Below are 17,072 nucleotides of genomic sequence, written 5' to 3' on the forward strand. Positions count from 1 at the left end.
GAATACGTTAGTATTGTGAAACATATCGACATATGTGTTGTAGGAGAACTCTAAAAGAACTTGTATTTGAGTATTGCACAATCCGATGATTGATTGTTACATGAGAATTGAAGTTTCTGATGTTATATATATGTCGTATGTTATTTTGGTAAACATATATTATGTGAATCAATTAATATAAATTATTGAACATGTATTGAGCAAATTATAAATAAATCATGTCATTTTTCTGTAAAGGATATAAAAAATCGGTTCATTTTGGTGGAAAACCGATGGTTTCGAACGGTTATTAGCGGTTTTTGCAGCAGTAAATCCGTAAAAAAATTAATTTATTCTGGACAAACAGGTCGATTTTACCCTAAACAGCCGGTTTACTGTTACCGTCGGCGGACGTTTTTTTTTACGAATCGGTTTAAGCAACCCAGAAAGGAAAAAGAGCCGTTTGAACTGGCTAAGCCGAATGGCGCCCGCGGAAAGGCCTCCGCCACACGCCCTGGGCTGCACGATCACATCTCAACGGCTTGGATTTTTTCTCGATGCGTTCAGGAACATTCTAGAACACCACAGCCCACCCGCTGACGCGCTCTTTGCTCCCTATAAAATGTCACTTCCCCGCATTCGTCCCACTCCCTCTCGAAACCCTAGTCCTCTGTTACTTCTCCCGCCGCCGCCAATCCCCTCCCGTTCTCCGCCACCGCCAATCCCCTCCCGTCCTCCGCCACCTCTGCTGAGAGCGAGAAGAGATGGCCGGCAAGGGTGATGGGCCGGCAATCGGCATCGATCTCGGCACGACCTACTCTTGCGTCGGTGTGTGGCAGCACGACCGTGTCGAGATCATCGCCAACGACCAGGGTAACCGCACCACACCCTCGTACGTCGCCTTCACCGACTCCGAGCGCCTCATCGGAGATGCGGCCAAGAACCAGGTCGCCATGAACCCCATCAACACCGTCTTTGGTGAGCACGCCCTCGTTCTCGGTTCTTCTTACTCCTGCTGCTCTAGCTGAGATCCGTTTTGTTCACCGTGATTAGTTGTTTGGTCTGGTAGATGTACCGCAGGTTAGCTGGATCACTACGTCAGTGCTTGATTTGATTTGTTTAACTTCCCGTCGTAAAAGTTGCTCAGATCCCATGTAGTTCAGCTTTGTTTTCTTATAGATCAGTTGGATCTGAAGGCGATTGTTGCTGGTAGTAGTAGTTGCATAGTTATTTTTACTCTCGCTGAGCTGAGATCTATCACTATTTGTCCGATTTAGTCTTGGGTCCGAGATCCGCTAGTTTTTAAGACTCTGTAGCCTTACAGCCTGGTGCCTTATTTTTTATTACTTGGCACTAAAATTATATACAAATGTGTTTTTAGATCCATGATATGTTGTCGGTCTGTTGTTCGTAGTCTTAGATATCTTCGTTTTTGTCACTACTAAAAACACCGACTGGTTCTGTTGTACTTTTTGTCACTCGACGTGGCAGATTGATGATGAAACGATTACCCCAAGCGCTTAAATCCACTTATGCCAGTGATGGAAAGCTATGTTCTCATAGTTTTCGTGGTTTTCAATCTGAAACTGCAGATGAAATGTTTTTGTTCTATTTTTTTTGTTGTTTTTGCTATTTTCTTTTGGATAAGTAATGAGAGAAATGATGAGATTATATCCACACGAGATATCTGCATTCTTTATGATGACAACATCATGCATCACCATCTGATCTCTCATTGTTTTATCATATTGCTTTTACCTGAACTATTCGCTGCCTACTTTTACATTCTAGCTTTTACTATATTTGTAGCTGGCACCACTGCACATCAAGCATTGCTTTCAGTGTCATCTTTTAAAAAAGCTGTACTGCTATTTATTGCTCTGATATTTTGGTCATGTCTGTCATTGATGACTTTGGCTTTACCAGAGAAACATTCGTGGTATAGTTTTGAAGGGAGAATTGAAGTCATAAAATTAGAGATATCTGCATTCATTGTAGACTCTTTTCAGTTTCATAGTATCTATGTGCAATCCTTGATGCAAGAATTCCCATTTCCTGAATCATTATGATTATTACAACAAAAATCACCATCTTTCGGCTGAGATTGCGCAGCCATTTTGGGAGGTTGTATCACATTTGTAGTACTTTTTGTGTACCTATGTGGTAAAAGCCATTTGGTATCTGACTTGCAGTCATTTTTTGTGATTGTGTGTCTCGAAACATGGCAAAAATCAAAGGTTAACGGTTCTTGCGACACTGGTTGCTCACTTATGAGCTTCGAGTTACTATATGCCCGTGTACATGTTTCTCATTGTGCTAATGCATCTTGACTGAAAGGTGATGTGTGTGTTTTCCTAGTTATAGGTCGTTCTGTTTTGCAAAATCAGTTTGATTAACTTGATCGCCCATTATGCCAATATTATCTTGTCTGTAAGCTGCAGTGTTATTTATTTCTTTGTTAGATTGGTGTAATTTGTTTTGCGAATCCAGTTGGATTCTTAGATTTCAGATTGATCACACTTGTGTCAATGAAAGGGTGATTCTGTAACACTTCAAACTGTATGATTTGGAATGCATTGCTGACATGATTGCTTTCATATGCAGATGCCAAGCGTCTCATTGGCAGGAGGTTTAGTGATGCCTCTGTCCAGAGTGATATTAAGCTGTGGCCCTTCAAGGTCATTCCTGGGCCCGGTGAGAAGCCAATGATAGTTGTTCAGCACAAGGGGGAGGAGAAACAGTTTGCAGCCGAAGAGATCTCCTCCATGGTTCTCATCAAGATGCGTGAGATCGCTGAAGCTTACCTTGGCAGCACGATCAAGAATGCTGTTGTCACGGTCCCTGCCTACTTCAACGACTCACAGAGGCAGGCCACGAAGGATGCTGGGGTGATTGCTGGCCTCAATGTGCTGCGTATCATCAATGAGCCAACCGCTGCTGCTATTGCCTATGGTCTTGACAAGAAGGCAACCAGCGTCGGTGAGAAGAATGTCCTCATCTTTGACCTTGGAGGTGGTACCTTCGATGTCTCCCTCCTTACTATTGAGGAAGGTATCTTTGAGGTCAAGGCCACAGCTGGCGACACCCATCTTGGGGGTGAGGACTTTGACAACAGGATGGTCAACCACTTTGTCCAGGAGTTCAAGAGGAAGAACAAGAAGGATATCACTGGCAACCCGAGGGCTCTCCGGAGGCTGAGGACCTCTTGTGAGAGGGCCAAGAGAACTCTGTCTTCCACTGCCCAGACCACCATTGAGATTGACTCGCTGTACGAGGGCATTGACTTCTACTCCACCATCACCCGTGCCAGGTTTGAGGAGCTCAACATGGACCTGTTCAGGAAGTGCATGGAGCCTGTTGAGAAATGCCTGAGGGATGCCAAGATGGACAAGAGCAGCGTCCATGATGTTGTCCTTGTTGGTGGCTCCACTAGGATCCCCAGGGTGCAGCAGCTGCTCCAGGACTTCTTCAACGGCAAGGAGCTGTGCAAGAACATCAATCCTGATGAGGCCGTTGCCTATGGTGCTGCTGTCCAGGCTGCTATCCTCAGTGGTGAGGGCAACGAGAAGGTGCAGGACCTGCTTCTGCTTGACGTCACTCCTCTCTCTCTGGGTCTGGAGACTGCCGGAGGAGTGATGACCGTCCTTATCCCGAGGAACACCACCATCCCCACCAAGAAGGAGCAGGTGTTCTCCACCTACTCGGACAACCAGCCTGGTGTGTTGATCCAGGTGTACGAGGGCGAGAGGACCCGGACCCGCGACAACAACCTGCTTGGGAAGTTCGAGCTCTCCGGCATCCCACCGGCTCCCCGTGGTGTCCCCCAGATCACGGTCTGCTTCGACATCGACGCCAACGGCATCCTGAACGTGTCTGCCGAGGACAAGACGACGGGGCAGAAGAACAAGATTACCATCACCAACGACAAGGGCCGTCTGTCCAAGGAGGAGATCGAGAAGATGGTGCAGGACGCGGAGAAGTACAAGTCCGAGGACGAGGAGCACAAGAAGAAGGTGGAGTCCAAGAACTCGCTGGAGAACTACGCCTACAACATGCGCAACACGATCAAGGACGAGAAGATCGCGTCCAAGCTGGCTGCCGACGACAAGAAGAAGATCGAGGACGCCATCGACGCGGCCATCAGCTGGCTGGACGCCAACCAGCTCGCCGAGGCGGACGAGTTCGATGACAAGATGAAGGAGCTGGAGAGCCTTTGCAACCCCATCATCGCCAAGATGTACCAGGGCGCGGGTGCCGACATGGGAGGCTCCGGCGGCATGGACGAGGACGCTCCGGCTGGAAGCGGTGGCCCTGGCCCCAAGATCGAGGAGGTGGACTAAGCGGTTTGTGTCAGTCTCGTGTGTCTGCTGCAGTGGCTGGCTGGCCCAGTCGCTGCTCGATTTATCGTCGTCGTCGCGGTGTATCCGCGTTAGAACCTTTTGTTGGTGAACAATATTATCGTGGCACGCGTTTTAAGTAATACGGTATTCTGGTTCGGTTTCGTATTGCTGTTTCTTTTCTGCTTTATTTCTATTCTTGTCTTGTTTCGCGTGCTTAGCCGTCTTATTAACCGAAGGCTGAAGCAAAATACGGAGTAGAATAAACAATGGGTGGGGCAAGAAATTAGTCCGTTAATGATTTCGTAACGTTCGTTAGAGATGAAGTTGGCCAGACGCTCGACAGCCTGGTTTGGGTGGGACCTACTGGGGAGAGGTCGGCCGCTCTATCTGCAGTTGCCCCTCCTGTTCACACTTCACACTCCAGTTCTTTTCTCCTCGATTCAGCTCCTCCCCTCTGCAGCCCGCGTCCGGTAAGCACCGAAGCGCGGTGGGAGGCTGTGGACGCGAAGGTCAGAAACCGAACATCGAATCAGAAGGAATTCCGGCGCTAAAAGATAGTTACTACTCCATCTCAAATTATAACTGATATTCATTAAGTCAGTTAAATAAGTGTCGACAGAAAAATAGACTAAAAAGAATTATATTTTAGAACATAGAGTGCGTTAATTTATTGAGTCAGTTAAATGTGACAAAACATAGTTGTGAATTTTTTTGGAGGAAACTATTGTAGTTGAAATGGAAATTATTTTATATATGTGGATTTAAGAGGATGATGATTTAAGTCTTGTTCCATTACATCGAAACTGATGGGGATTAAATCTTTTTTTTATTCAATTTTAACTAGCAATAGAAAAGAACTTCAAACGAATAATTCTTTTGACAGAACCTATAAATAGAGAAATCTAGAAGGAAGCGTGGATAGCCTAAGAGCATACACATTGTTTATAGTGCGTTTAGGCTGTTAGCTAGCTACACTATCCTTACCTCATTCTCTATTTTAATCCCTATTAGGGCCTGTTCGGTTAGCTCTCAATCCATGTGGATTGAGTGAGATTGGATGGGTTTGAATCCCAAATAAGTCAAACTTCTTCTCAATTTTTTCCAATCTCATCCAATCCATGTGTATTGGGAATAACCGAACAAGCCCTTAGACTGTCTTCAGCGGTTACCCTTAAATTTCTCCCCCTATATCCCACTCACGTGCCACGTCAGCGTTCTGTTCCCCCCTATATCTTTACCTTGTACAGCGGTTCCCCCTAAATCCTTCCCCTATACCCCACTATAATCATAAAATACCATTTTCCATACATATTCACCATCTATTATCAATTTTTTCTCAACTAATAAATACTGCTATACACACAAACCGAGGCAAGGGGAGCCCTTGGGGTACCTCTTGATGTAGCGTGCTCATCCACCCGCCGCTAGTACTGTAGCACCGGTAGGGGCAACCGTTGTAGCGTTTAGGGGTGGCCTGTAGCCGTCACAGAGAGGGGAGGGGGACGCTAGCGTCTACCGTTGAAGATAGTCTTAGCAGGCGGTGGTTTTCCTTGGCCTCGAAGCATGCGAGGCCGGCAATGGCACTGGTGGCCTTCCCATGCCATCTGTGGCAGGCAGGGCGGTGCTGCTTTGCTGAGCCGAATTTAGCCCTGGCCCCGGCAAAAGCCACGAGCACCCTTGTTGGGGCCTCGGGGTCAGCGTCGCCTTGCCTGTTCTCTGTTCTGTTCCCGTCGGAATCTCACCACCTCGGCGTGGCCGGCCGCATCGCGCGCGTCGGCGACGTCGCGTCACATGGTGGTTGTGGTGGTGGTGTGGGTGGGGGGCATGGAGCGCCTTGGACCGCCGCTTTTACTCGGTCTCTCGGCGATCTTTGACCGCGCCTGCGCGTAGATTTTTGTCCGGGTCTTTTGTTCCCTGGAGAGGAGAGGAGTCTTCAGCGCCAAGTTTTACACGAGCAGAGCTGGCTCTGCTGCCTGTCTGTCAGAAGATTCGGTGACTGGACTCGTCGTCCTCTGCCCGCCCGGCCGGCGTTGGGAGTGACTGACTGGTGAGGCTCCGGGTAGGTTCGGTGGTAGGGGAGGTGGAATATCTGGGATGCCGACAACTCGGCTTTTCTTGTTCGTTTGCTGCCCTTCTTTTACTTTCTTCGTCTTCATATTTCTTTCATTAGAGCCATCATCAGTCGTATTCGTTATCCTCCTCGTCTGTGCGATCAAACGTGCAGAAAATACCATCGATGGAAGTAAAAAATAAACCCAGTGATTATTATACACATGCCGCTGCTGTTTTACGCCTTTTGAGTTCCGGAGACTACGCCCTCGCTTAGTCGTCTGGCCATGCATTTATTACACCACCAGTTTTCAAAGTTTGCCTGTTTTCATCTCGCAGCTCCACTGTCCACGTCCACGATTCTCGTCGCTCCTGGACACTTGATCAAATTCAAAACCGATGGCTCCACGACTCATTCACCGCTCCTATTTCCCCATGCTCGGCCAAGTCTGCGTAGACAATGTGTATGTATGTTTATATGCAAGCAAGCGATGAACATGTCGATTTTCAAACTAAATATTCGAGAACGGAGGTACTACATAGTTTAAATTAATGCTTTAACTAAACGTATGGCCAACCCACATTGGGTGGATGGGTGGAGTGGTCAGATCGATCCTACATGTTCAGTGAACCATTTCATCAATCGACTTGTGTTCCCCCGTGCTCTACATAAAATGGTTAACCTTGATGGTACGGACTCTAAAGACCTTATATCATTATATGTTGGTAGAGGCCACCATCGTTCATCAAATAAATGTGCTACTAAATCCGCAACATATCATACCAACATATACATGGGCCTAATTCAAATTTGAGTCGTACGAGAGAAAGTGTAAATAGAGGAATTGTTAGCTAAACTTATGCCATAGTTAGAAAGTATATCTACATATGTATCGCGTACGTAGAGCGGCCGAATGGGCTGGGAGAGTGCAAATTAAGCAAAAAAAAACAAACAATAGGTTCGACTATATTTTTAAACATGAGTTTATCTTTAAGTTTACTAGCATATATGCAGACCGGTTCTTTAATCTATAGGTCTTGTTACAATATAGAATGTAAATAATGTTGCATTATTAGATTTATGGGTTTATCCAATCGAAAAAATCACTATCCAATTGAAAAAAATCAATTAAATTATAGGAAAATCACAAAAGCCTATGCATGGCAAGGAATAGTTGAACTAATAGTCCCACACTGCTAGTCTAAGTGAAATGAGACTAGTTTATATGTGAAGACTTCCCTCTCCCACTAAGTCATGGTTGAGGGAAAAGAACGGAGTGCCACACATGCGCGCTCGTTGGCCTCGCTTGGCCTGTGCAAAGAGCGTAGGCACACGACATGCGCTTGAATGGTTCGGCCCCTCACTTTGCAAGGGACTTCCTTTTGCTATTTTTTTTAATTTTTGGTTACTTGGCTGTTACGTCTAGAGCGCTTATCCGATCGTAGCCAGTTAAGGATCAGAGTCCTTATCATATCATGATTAGATCGAATCGCAAGCTTATCAGCTCGTGGACGCGACCCTATATAAGTTTTCTTTATAGCTACATCTTTCTGAATAGAAGTTTTAGCCTTCTTTGTTACCAGACTCGAAGGTGGCTCTTCGTCTGCCTCACTCTTAGCAGCTCTCTTCCTTTTCTATCTAGCTCCGACATTGGGCGAAGGATCTTCATAATCTGGGTATTCAAACCCTAGATGTAACATCTTGAATTTTTGGATATAAAAATTTCTTTGCTCTATACTCAAATGTTACTCGCTCTTTTCATTGCTTTTCTTGTCTCTTTACTAAAATATTGGAGAGTTATTTTGTTATATAGTGAAGTGAGACCTAGAGGTGCTTTGGTTGTTGCATTCATGCTGTTGTATAGTGTTTATAAGTGCAAAAAGTGTTTGAAACATATTAATATACCTTGTAGAAGTTTCTGGTAAATATACCTTGTAGAAGTTTCCGGTAAATTTTCATATTTTGAGTTCATTGGATGCCAAATCATGTCTGGAAAGTTTTCTAGAATTTTTGGAGCATTTGAGATTTTTTTTCGAACATTGAATATGATTTCAGCCTTTTCTGGAATTATTTTAATTTTAAAAATAGATTTATTACAAAAAATAAAAGTATCTTCAAACCCTAGCAATATATATATATATATATATATATATATATATATATATATATATATATATATATATATATATATATATATATATATATATGACTGGAACCCTCTCGCCGAGCCCTTTACAAATCTTGAAACCGTTTCCCCAGATTTGATGCACAATTCCCGGAATTGCTCGCTGAAGTTCGGGGCGGTTCCAACTCCGACGACAACTGAGGTGAGCAATTACTTTCAATCCATGCGTCGTTGGCGAAATCCGAGAGTACTGTTGCGTTCGTCTCGTCGACGGCTTAGTCCCAGTTCTTTTGATTCATTGTCGAACCTCCGATTTGACATAAATCGATGGATTTCTCCTCGGTTCCGGTGAGGGTCTTCTTCTGCTGTGTGGAAATCCATTGCTTCTTCTTCCTGTTCTTCGTTTTCTTTACAGTGAAGTCGCAGCCCCCTCTCTCTCCCTCCCCCACGCCCCTCTCCCCTCCCTCCCCCACGCCAGATGCCCATGGTGGTTGTAGGAGAAGAAGAAGAAAGAGCTTTTTGCAAGACAAACCCTCGATTTTTGTGTATCTGCACGCCGAAATTTGATTGATTTAAATATTTGCTATATTTTGCGTTATAAATCCGATTCGGTCCGTTCAAGTCGCATTAGATTCGTATTAAAGTTGTTTACATGTTAAAAATATTATTCCATGCTGTTACATGTTTTAAATAATTTATTAAATATTTGTTTAGACAACAATTATTAAATTAGCGTTCCAATTAAATCTAATTTATAGTTTTTAACTTGCGTTTTATAAATAAATATCAACATGGTTAATATTAACTTAAATACTTATTCATTAATAATTGTTTAGTATAAACGCGTCATCTATTTAGTAGTTCTCGTATGTCGCATTTTCCGTGCGTCGTTTGCACGTGCCGTGCGCGTGCTGTCGTGCTGTTTCACACATCGCGCGCTTTGTCTTGCGCCGTTAATTCGCCTCACTTAGAATCTCTTATATTAATTAAATTACTTATTTAACCGAGAGTTGTTAGTGTAGCAGATTAATCGAAACTAGGTGATAGCTCTAGTTTACATTCGATAAATGTCAAATTAAATGTTCTAGTTCATATTTGCATAACGTAAACGCGATAACTTCTCAATCATAGCTTTGATCTCAGTGTTTCTTTTTCTCGTGTGACCGTAGAAGCGAGCTCTATTTCGTGTTGCGCGTTTTTATAATGTTTTCCCTTGTATGGTGTACCGTTTCTTCCTGTTTCAATAATATTGAATGTATGTTCACACTCGCCTAGATAACGTTCCGCCCGCGGAATCTGAGAAAGTTGCAGAAGAAGCCCTGAACAGCAGCTGTTTGGTGAAAGCAAGTGTCCTCTGACCTATTATATCTTATTTACTTTATAATTCACCTTCCTGCATACTATGAGTAACCTAAGGATTGACTAGCTTTCTATTTATCCTATAATTGATTATCTTTTTGGGTTGGGCTATTATGATCAATTACATGCTAGCTTTACTTTAATCAACGAACATTATGAGAATTGCTTTATGATATGATGATTCATTTTGATTATGATTATGAGCATGTGGCTAGGGCTGGAAAAAAAGCTCGAGCTCGACGAGCTGGCTCGGGCTCGTAGCAGCTCGGCTCGGCTTGGACCGGCTCGATGCCTAGAACGAGTCTGAGCCGAGCCTGTTTTTGTGGCTCGTGAAAAGAGCGAGCTAGCTCGGCTCGCTGCAGCTCGCAAGCTGGCTCGTGGCTAGGCCCAACAACAATTTGTTACATAAAATTATAGTTAGCGTATAATATTAGTACCGAGTTGACAATTAATTTATGTTATTTGAGATTACTATACAAAATTAATCTATTATCTATATTATATTAGTGATATATCTATTTAACTAATTTAAAGTATGTTATTTAAAATTTTATATTATAATTTAGAGAAAATATCTACATTTATGGGTAGGCTCGTTGGCTCGACGAGTCGGCTTGCGAGCCAGGAGCAAGCTGAGCCGAGCCGCTCTTGCAAGCTCGGCTCGGCTCGGCTCGTTTCCACCCCTACATGTGGCATTTTAGGGGGCTCGGGCTGATTCCCGAATACCTCTCCGTAAGGACCTGTTCATTAAGAGACCACCCTGGAAAATATTACAACCATGAGGGTGGTATGGGACAGCCTTAGCTGATTAATTCGAGGAATCTAGGGGTGTAGCTTGCTTCGCCATTGTGCCGTCAATAGAGGCTAGGGCATAGTGCTTGCTATGCTAAGGGTGGGTGCCAAGATTTTCATTCGATTTGGTTTTCTTAGTCTCCCCTTAGGGAGGAGTACTATGTTTGTACGACCGACGAAACCTATCAGGCAACTACACACCAGGAGAATATTTGTAAAGGCTACGTAGTAATACCCTACCCAACCACCTAGAAAGTGATCAATGGGGAGTAGTGCTCCTCGGACAGAAAGGGAATAACAGCTCATGGGTAAAGTGTGCAACGTCTCCATAGGGTTAGAAACTGGTATATCACCCGTGCTCACAGTTCAGAGCAGCCTTGAGATCCTATTTGATTAGAGATACTCTGGATACATTTATGTTGATGGTTCAATGATGATGGCTATACTTATGATATCTGGTACTTTCCTAAATGAGTAGGTGCTTTCTTTTGGGATATCAACTTGGGTTCCACTAATGATAAATACCTGACAAACTAAAAGCAACTGCTTTGAGCTTACCCCACATACAGCTAGTCCACTTCAGCCAAACGAGACATTTTCTGAGTACATTGGTGTGTACTCACCCTTGCTTAAACACCAAACACCGTGCTGTCCACATTGCAACCATTGCTCAGGAGAAGATGAATGCAACACGAATGACTTTCAGAAGTTTTAGGACTTTGAGGAGTTCTAAACTAGATTAGCGGCAAATCCCCAGTCAGCTGCCTATGAAGGCCTTATCTCTACTTCGTTTCGTTTAGCACTTTGATTTCTATTTAAGTTAATGACTATGTGGATGTTCCAGCCATCATGATGTAATAAAAATAATACTTCTTCATGTTATTATTTGAGCACTGTGTGATGATGTTCAGTTATGTAATCCCTGTATACGTGAATTTATGATCCTAACACGTACATGGTTCGTATTCGGTGTGCCTTCCAAAACCGGATGTGACGCTAGAGCATCCATAAATTTGTTAAGCCGAAGTTTCCCTCGGCTCCCGAAGACAGATTTCATATCTTCGTGTTCTCTAATAAGGTAATTTCCACACATTTCGTTACACTTCTCCTCAATAAACCTCAACCATCCATCCGAAGGAGCCTTATATGAAGACTGCTCTATGAAGTCAAAAGCCAATGTAACAAGTTCGTCATCTTTTGATTTCACCTCCTTCGAAAGTTTCCATCCAGTCCGAGTCAGATATATATAAAAAGCAAGAGACTCTTGAATTAGATCTCGACATCCAATCTTTCTGATGACTGTATTGAAGGCTTTGTAGCATTCATCAGTAGCTTCGTTCATCTCACACTTCAGCCTCTTTAGGGAAAAGCTAACCTCCAAAGGGCTCATCATTATACCCTTAAAATCCTCACGTTGCTTAGAGTCAACTTTGGCATAAAACCATTCCTTCGTCTAGTCGCCATGCCATTTGGTTCGGTAGGCCAGAACTGTACCAGTTGTATCCTTGCGGCATGCGAAGTTGTAGCACTCGAAGTTGTTATGAAGGGCTGATCAATCTTTTGCAGTTGTCTAATAATGTAAGTCACGAACTTTGCAGAATGCACCAGTGTCGGTACGGCCCCCTTGGCTTCGTACGTCCTAGATGAAAATGCTAAGGCAAACCATTGCATTTCACTAGTAGAGATCTTATCATCGATGACGTTCGTATTGCGTCACGAAATCTGTATATATCGTCACCGATAAAGATTTGTGACGAATTTGTGACGAGTTCGATTTGGTCATAGGGGTCGCGTCACATTTGTTGTGTTGTGACGGACTACCCATTTTCGTCATCGATGTGTATACATTCTGTGACGAAATACGCGTTGTCATGGAAGTGAATTCATTCTATGATGATCAGGTTTGGTCATAGAGGAAGGCACTTTTCCGTCATAATTCATCGTCTGCCCGAGCAACCTGACGGCGTTGTTAACGTCGTTTGGTTTCTGTGACGGTACGGTATCGTCATAGATAGAGCCGTGGTTTGGTCATTAACAGCCGTTTGGAAGGTCCCAATGGCGTATGACGTCAGCGCTGATGTGGCAGCTGACGTCAGCGCTGACGTGGCAGCTGACGTCAACGCTGACATGGCTAGTACCGTGGCAGCTGACGTCAGCGCTGACATGGCATATGTTTTATTATATGCCACCAGTTTGGTCACAGATGTGCAGAGAATAATTTTATTGAAAATTGCAAAAGATACTAGAACAGAGGAATGAGCACACAATTCCATATTCCGTAGATGAATACAACTAGTATTCTAGTGAGCATACAAACTAAGTGGACAACACTAAACTCAGTTCACAGCATCACCACTTGACTTCACATTTCAGTTGAGTTTGCACAAACATAATAGCATATAATAAAAAGTTGACACCCACGAGCAACTAGAGTTTTTGGGTACCCTCATGTCAAAGAACAGGCCAAAAACAGCAGCTCTGACTAGCAGCCCTCATGTCGAAGAAGAGTTACCATGCAAGGACAAGAGCTTCTTGATGAGCACATTGGTCTCCTCCATCTCCTTGCTGTTCTTCTCTGTTATCTTCTTGTACTCCTCCAACTCCCTTTGTGTCCTCGCCTGCTGTTCCTCAGCTTCTTCACATTTCTTCCTGAGCTGGTCGAGTTCACCTTGAACAGCAGCCGTCGCTTCAGCTGCAAGTTGTTCCCGAAGCTCACTTTGATTTGATGATGATGCCTTGGAGGATGCCGATGTTTTGATGCCGACGCTCTTTAGGAATTGGTGTGAGCTGCTCTGGGACAGCACCTTGGACACAAGGTGCACACTGGATGCTGGCATCTCACCTTCAGCAACAGGTTCAGCCCTCAAAGCCTCCATATGAGACTGAAATATCATGGACAGAAACAGTTACATGTTAATGCTAATGAGCAACAACAAGATGCCAATTGTTAGTTATTGCATTAATTTGAGGCATGTAGAGATGACAAATTATACCAGATTTGTCGCTGACAATAATGTGAAAACAGTTACTGAAATATATAGTTTCTGAAAATTTAAAACTGATAAGATGTGACATCTAGTGATGACAAATTATAGCAGACTAGACAAAGATAGCGCCCTATCGGGCGCTGTCCCAATCTCCTCAGCGCTTTCTTTAGTCTCTGAGAATGGCAATGTAACCACACCATAAGCACCTGGTTTGCCGTATAAACAATAAGAAGGTTCGAGGACAAAAAAGTAAGAAACCAAGACTATTTATTATTTTCAGGAATCAACAGTGAAAAATAGAACCAAACGATTTTTATTGAAAAGTGCAGATACATTAATGCTGGGCGATCTACAAACATGCCTCCATTAGATTAGAAACAGTACTCCCTTGAACAACAGCACAGATTCTTTTGAGTAAAATGGAAGCATAAGGGAAAATGGGAGAAGAAGGGATTTAATTAGTTATCTGTTTTAGTGATTAGCAAACCAACATTTTTACTCCAAGTTATGAAGAATATTTCTGTGCTTATACTAGAAGGGAATGGCTAAGTAGTGGGTTGCTTTTTGATGACTGACTTTTATTCTCTTGAGTCTTCACAAAAGTTGGCATACTCTGCATTTACAAAGAAGCAATAACAGGGTCACTGATAGCTTTGTCTACCAAACAACCTTCATAAAAACTCTGTATGCTAAAGACTGTTCTAGAGAACCATAGGTTTTGTAAGAAGATTTGCTTAACAAAGACTCTAAAAGCTATACATTTCTAGTGCACGAGTCCTACAAAAAATAGACTATGATATTTACTTTCATTTCAGAAAGAGAAAACACTAAAAAATAGAATTCGAAGAAGGGGTCCTAAATTAGTTAGCTGTTAAAGCGATTAACAAACCATAATTGCTCTTCAAGTCGAGGAAAACATTTGTTTTTTGAAATTCTAAGGGAATGGCAAAACATCGGACTGTTCATGATGGAGAAATTCTTTTTCTTTTGAAATAAGTGTATATACCCTACAATCTAAAAAAGTCAAAGCCAAGGACAACTTTATCTAGCAGACAAATGGAGGTAATAATTTGATGGCAGATCGATTCACTACTGGATGAAATTGCATTTTCACAAATTGTAGCCTCCCTAAGCTCTTGGCACGAACGAATCATACGAAGTCAAAAAATTTGAACTCCCCCGGGATGGGACAGGAGATCTCACTCATCGATCTCACTCCCCTTCCTTCCATCGACCCACAACCAGCCTCCCTCATATGATCTCATAAAAAATACACTAAATAAAGCAAACAAATGAACTTACAAGTGCTTCTTTTGCCGGTTCACCCAGGCCACGTTTGGAGCTGGTATGGCAGGTCTTGAAGGCGTCCACCGCATCTAGTTCTTCAGTCTGATCTAAGCTGGGTTCTTCTCTGTTTCTCTTCTGCTTCTGTTTCGTGGATAAACAATCACAGTGAAGTTTGCTCAGATCAAATGCAATAGAAGTTGTTGAGTGCAAAAGTGTAGGTAGTAGTACAAGGTAATATTTACTTACATATGCATGTAAGTGTGCCACATAGCAGCGAGAACCTGTAGCCTGATGAAACTTGACTTGACTGCAGTTCTGCTTGTTCTTTTCACTTATTTCCTACAAGAGAATGAACATGTCAGATTAGATCATAGGTTCAATATGCGAAGATCCTTTGCAAACTTATAGTGAAAGAACAATATATGACAAGATACCCATACCATGTTCTTTGGATCAGACCACTTTGCAACTAATGCCCTCCACTGTTCATCAGTCATGTAAGATACAGGAGAAGTTATCATAATCTCATTTGCAGGTACACCATTGAAGTATTTCTGCTTGAGCCGATAACACTGGTTTTTTACCGCAGAGCGTAGCATATCGGTGCAAGCTTCCTTTGTTGCCTTGTCCTCAGTGTTAACGGACAAGCGCCCCTATGCATATGACAATTCCATAGTTAGTCAATTCAGGTTAAGCAGTATACAAGTGAACCATAGAATCAGTAATGCACTTACATTTAGCTGTGACACAAAGCTGTTGTAGTATTTCTGGTCGTCCTTGTAATCTTTCCAATGAGTTAGGATAGGCATGGTTTCCCGAATAATGATGCCAGCCTCTGATGCAAACTTGGCAGCTTGAACAGGTTCATGTGGCCTTTTTTTGCCTTCCTCAACAGCTATGGGCAGTCTCCTTTGCATAACTTTAGTCATCCTGTCCAGTTGTTTTCCCTTAGTTGCTGCCCTGGGTCTCCTTGGTGCTCGCTGTGTAGGAGCTACAAAATAGAATTTGCATTTATTGAATAATGAAATTGTTTTGTTTCATGCAAATCAGCAAAAGAGATGCCATATTTGACTGAAAAAACTAGAACTTGCCTTCTGTTTCTTCATCTCTAGCTACATTGCCTTGAGCATCACCTGTACTGTCATGAGCAGCAGATGCCATGTCTTCCTCTTCAGCTCTGCTAAAATGATCAGCAAGTCCAGGTGTAGTATGGCTGTTGCCTTCAGCATCACCTGTACTGTCATGAGCAGTAGATGCCATGGCTTCCTCTGCAGCTCTGCTGAAATGATCAGCAAGTCTAGGTGTAGTAGGGCTGTTTGGTATGTCATCATTACCATATGTTGGTTCCTGTACATTGTGGCCATCTGTCTCTGTAGAGTGAAGCCTTTTTGAAGATTGCTCCTCTGGTTGTGGACCTGTCCTCACTCTCTTGCTGAACCTAATTCCTGGAGCCATGTTGGGGTCTATCTTCTTCTTTGAAGCAAGGGTTGTGTTTCTACCTCTTCTAGGATACTGTCCACAAAAAAATAGTCATGTGCATTTAAAAGCAAGACCATATATTAATTAAGAGGTATGAAATAAAGAAGATGAATCTAAAAGCATGAGCATATATTAAACACCAGATTTAAAACATTGAAATGCAATGCAACTATTTGCCATCCACTACTTTGAAGATAGAAGGAGCACCTTCATTGCCAGGGGTTTTGGCTGCTCATAAGATTCAGTGTCATCATCAGTATCTCCTTGATCATCATCGTCAAGGAGATAGAAAGAGACATATGAATCCGAATCTGAACTATTATTTATCTTATTTGCTGCATTTTCCCCTTTGTTGATGCAGATGGTGATACAGAATTATTTAGAACAGAAGTATATTTGTTCAGACCCAAATCTTGCATCTTCTTTATATTCTCCTCCACTTGTTTATCCCGTCTTCTCTCATAAGCAGTTCGCTCATGTTGAACTACTTGCAAGATAGATAAGAACAAGCATACTATGGGTATTAGATAATGTAAAGGATTTTACTAAAAGCTAAGAGGTACTACTATTTGCAGGGAAGGATTTTACTAAAAGCAAATAGATAAGATGTGTAGATTCAGTCATAATGAAGCTTTCTTATGATTGTGCAATTTCATAATTGTGGTTGCACTATA

At 42.9% G+C, this 17,072-nt stretch overlaps 2 protein-coding genes and 4 non-coding genes across 6 annotated transcripts; 5 read left to right on the forward strand and 1 right to left on the reverse strand.

Moving 5' to 3' along the window:
* The first annotated feature begins 582 nt into the window (after positions 1-582).
* LOC103639924 (heat shock 70 kDa protein 4) lies at positions 583-4,484 on the forward strand. The gene is made up of 2 exons (XM_008662604.4): positions 583-957; positions 2,584-4,484. Exons 1-2 carry the CDS (start codon positions 744-746, stop codon positions 4,317-4,319), a joined length of 1,950 nt encoding a protein of 649 aa, XP_008660826.1. The 5' UTR covers positions 583-743; the 3' UTR covers positions 4,320-4,484.
* Positions 1,466-1,567, forward strand: LOC111590730 (small nucleolar RNA Z194). Its single transcript, XR_004855771.1, has one exon. It is a non-coding gene; the product is annotated as a small nucleolar RNA Z194 (small nucleolar RNA).
* Positions 1,632-1,713, forward strand: LOC111590684 (small nucleolar RNA Z195/SNORD33/SNORD32 family). Its single transcript, XR_004855726.1, has one exon. It is a non-coding gene; the product is annotated as a small nucleolar RNA Z195/SNORD33/SNORD32 family (small nucleolar RNA).
* On the forward strand, positions 2,005-2,088 carry LOC111590686 (small nucleolar RNA Z196/R39/R59 family). The gene has a single exon (XR_004855728.1). It is a non-coding gene; the product is annotated as a small nucleolar RNA Z196/R39/R59 family (small nucleolar RNA).
* LOC111590745 (small nucleolar RNA F1/F2/snoR5a) lies at positions 2,145-2,284 on the forward strand. The gene has a single exon (XR_004855785.1). It is a non-coding gene; the product is annotated as a small nucleolar RNA F1/F2/snoR5a (small nucleolar RNA).
* Positions 4,485-6,497: 2,013 nt separating the features above from the next.
* Positions 6,498-16,374, reverse strand: LOC103639934 (uncharacterized). The gene is made up of 7 exons (XM_035961605.1): positions 16,254-16,374; positions 15,654-15,910; positions 15,360-15,572; positions 15,166-15,258; positions 14,935-15,060; positions 13,314-13,527; positions 6,498-6,523 (listed from the first exon to the last, which is right to left on the reverse strand). Exons 1-7 carry the CDS (start codon positions 16,372-16,374, stop codon positions 6,498-6,500), a joined length of 1,050 nt encoding a protein of 349 aa, XP_035817498.1.
* Positions 16,375-17,072: the final 698 nt, after the last annotated feature.

This window comes from Zea mays, chromosome 1 (genome assembly GCF_902167145.1).
Source record: "Zea mays cultivar B73 chromosome 1, Zm-B73-REFERENCE-NAM-5.0, whole genome shotgun sequence".
Taxonomy (NCBI): domain Eukaryota; kingdom Viridiplantae; phylum Streptophyta; class Magnoliopsida; order Poales; family Poaceae; genus Zea; species Zea mays.

Coding starts and splice junctions, on each gene's coding strand:
- LOC103639934 (XM_035961605.1), bottom strand. CDS start 16,374: ATGGCTCCAGGAATTAGGTTCAGCAAGAGAGTGAGGACAGGTCCACAA. Junction 15,061..15,165: donor TGGCACACTTACATGCATAT/GTAAGTAAATAT, acceptor TCCACGAAACAG/AAGCAGAAGAGAAACAGAGA. Junction 13,528..14,934: donor AACCGGCAAAAGAAGCACTT/GTAAGTTCATTT, acceptor ATGATATTTCAG/TCTCATATGGAGGCTTTGAG.
- LOC103639924 (XM_008662604.4), top strand. CDS start 744: ATGGCCGGCAAGGGTGATGGGCCGGCAATCGGCATCGATCTCGGCACG. Junction 958..2,583: donor CCCCATCAACACCGTCTTTG/GTGAGCACGCCC, acceptor TTTCATATGCAG/ATGCCAAGCGTCTCATTGGC.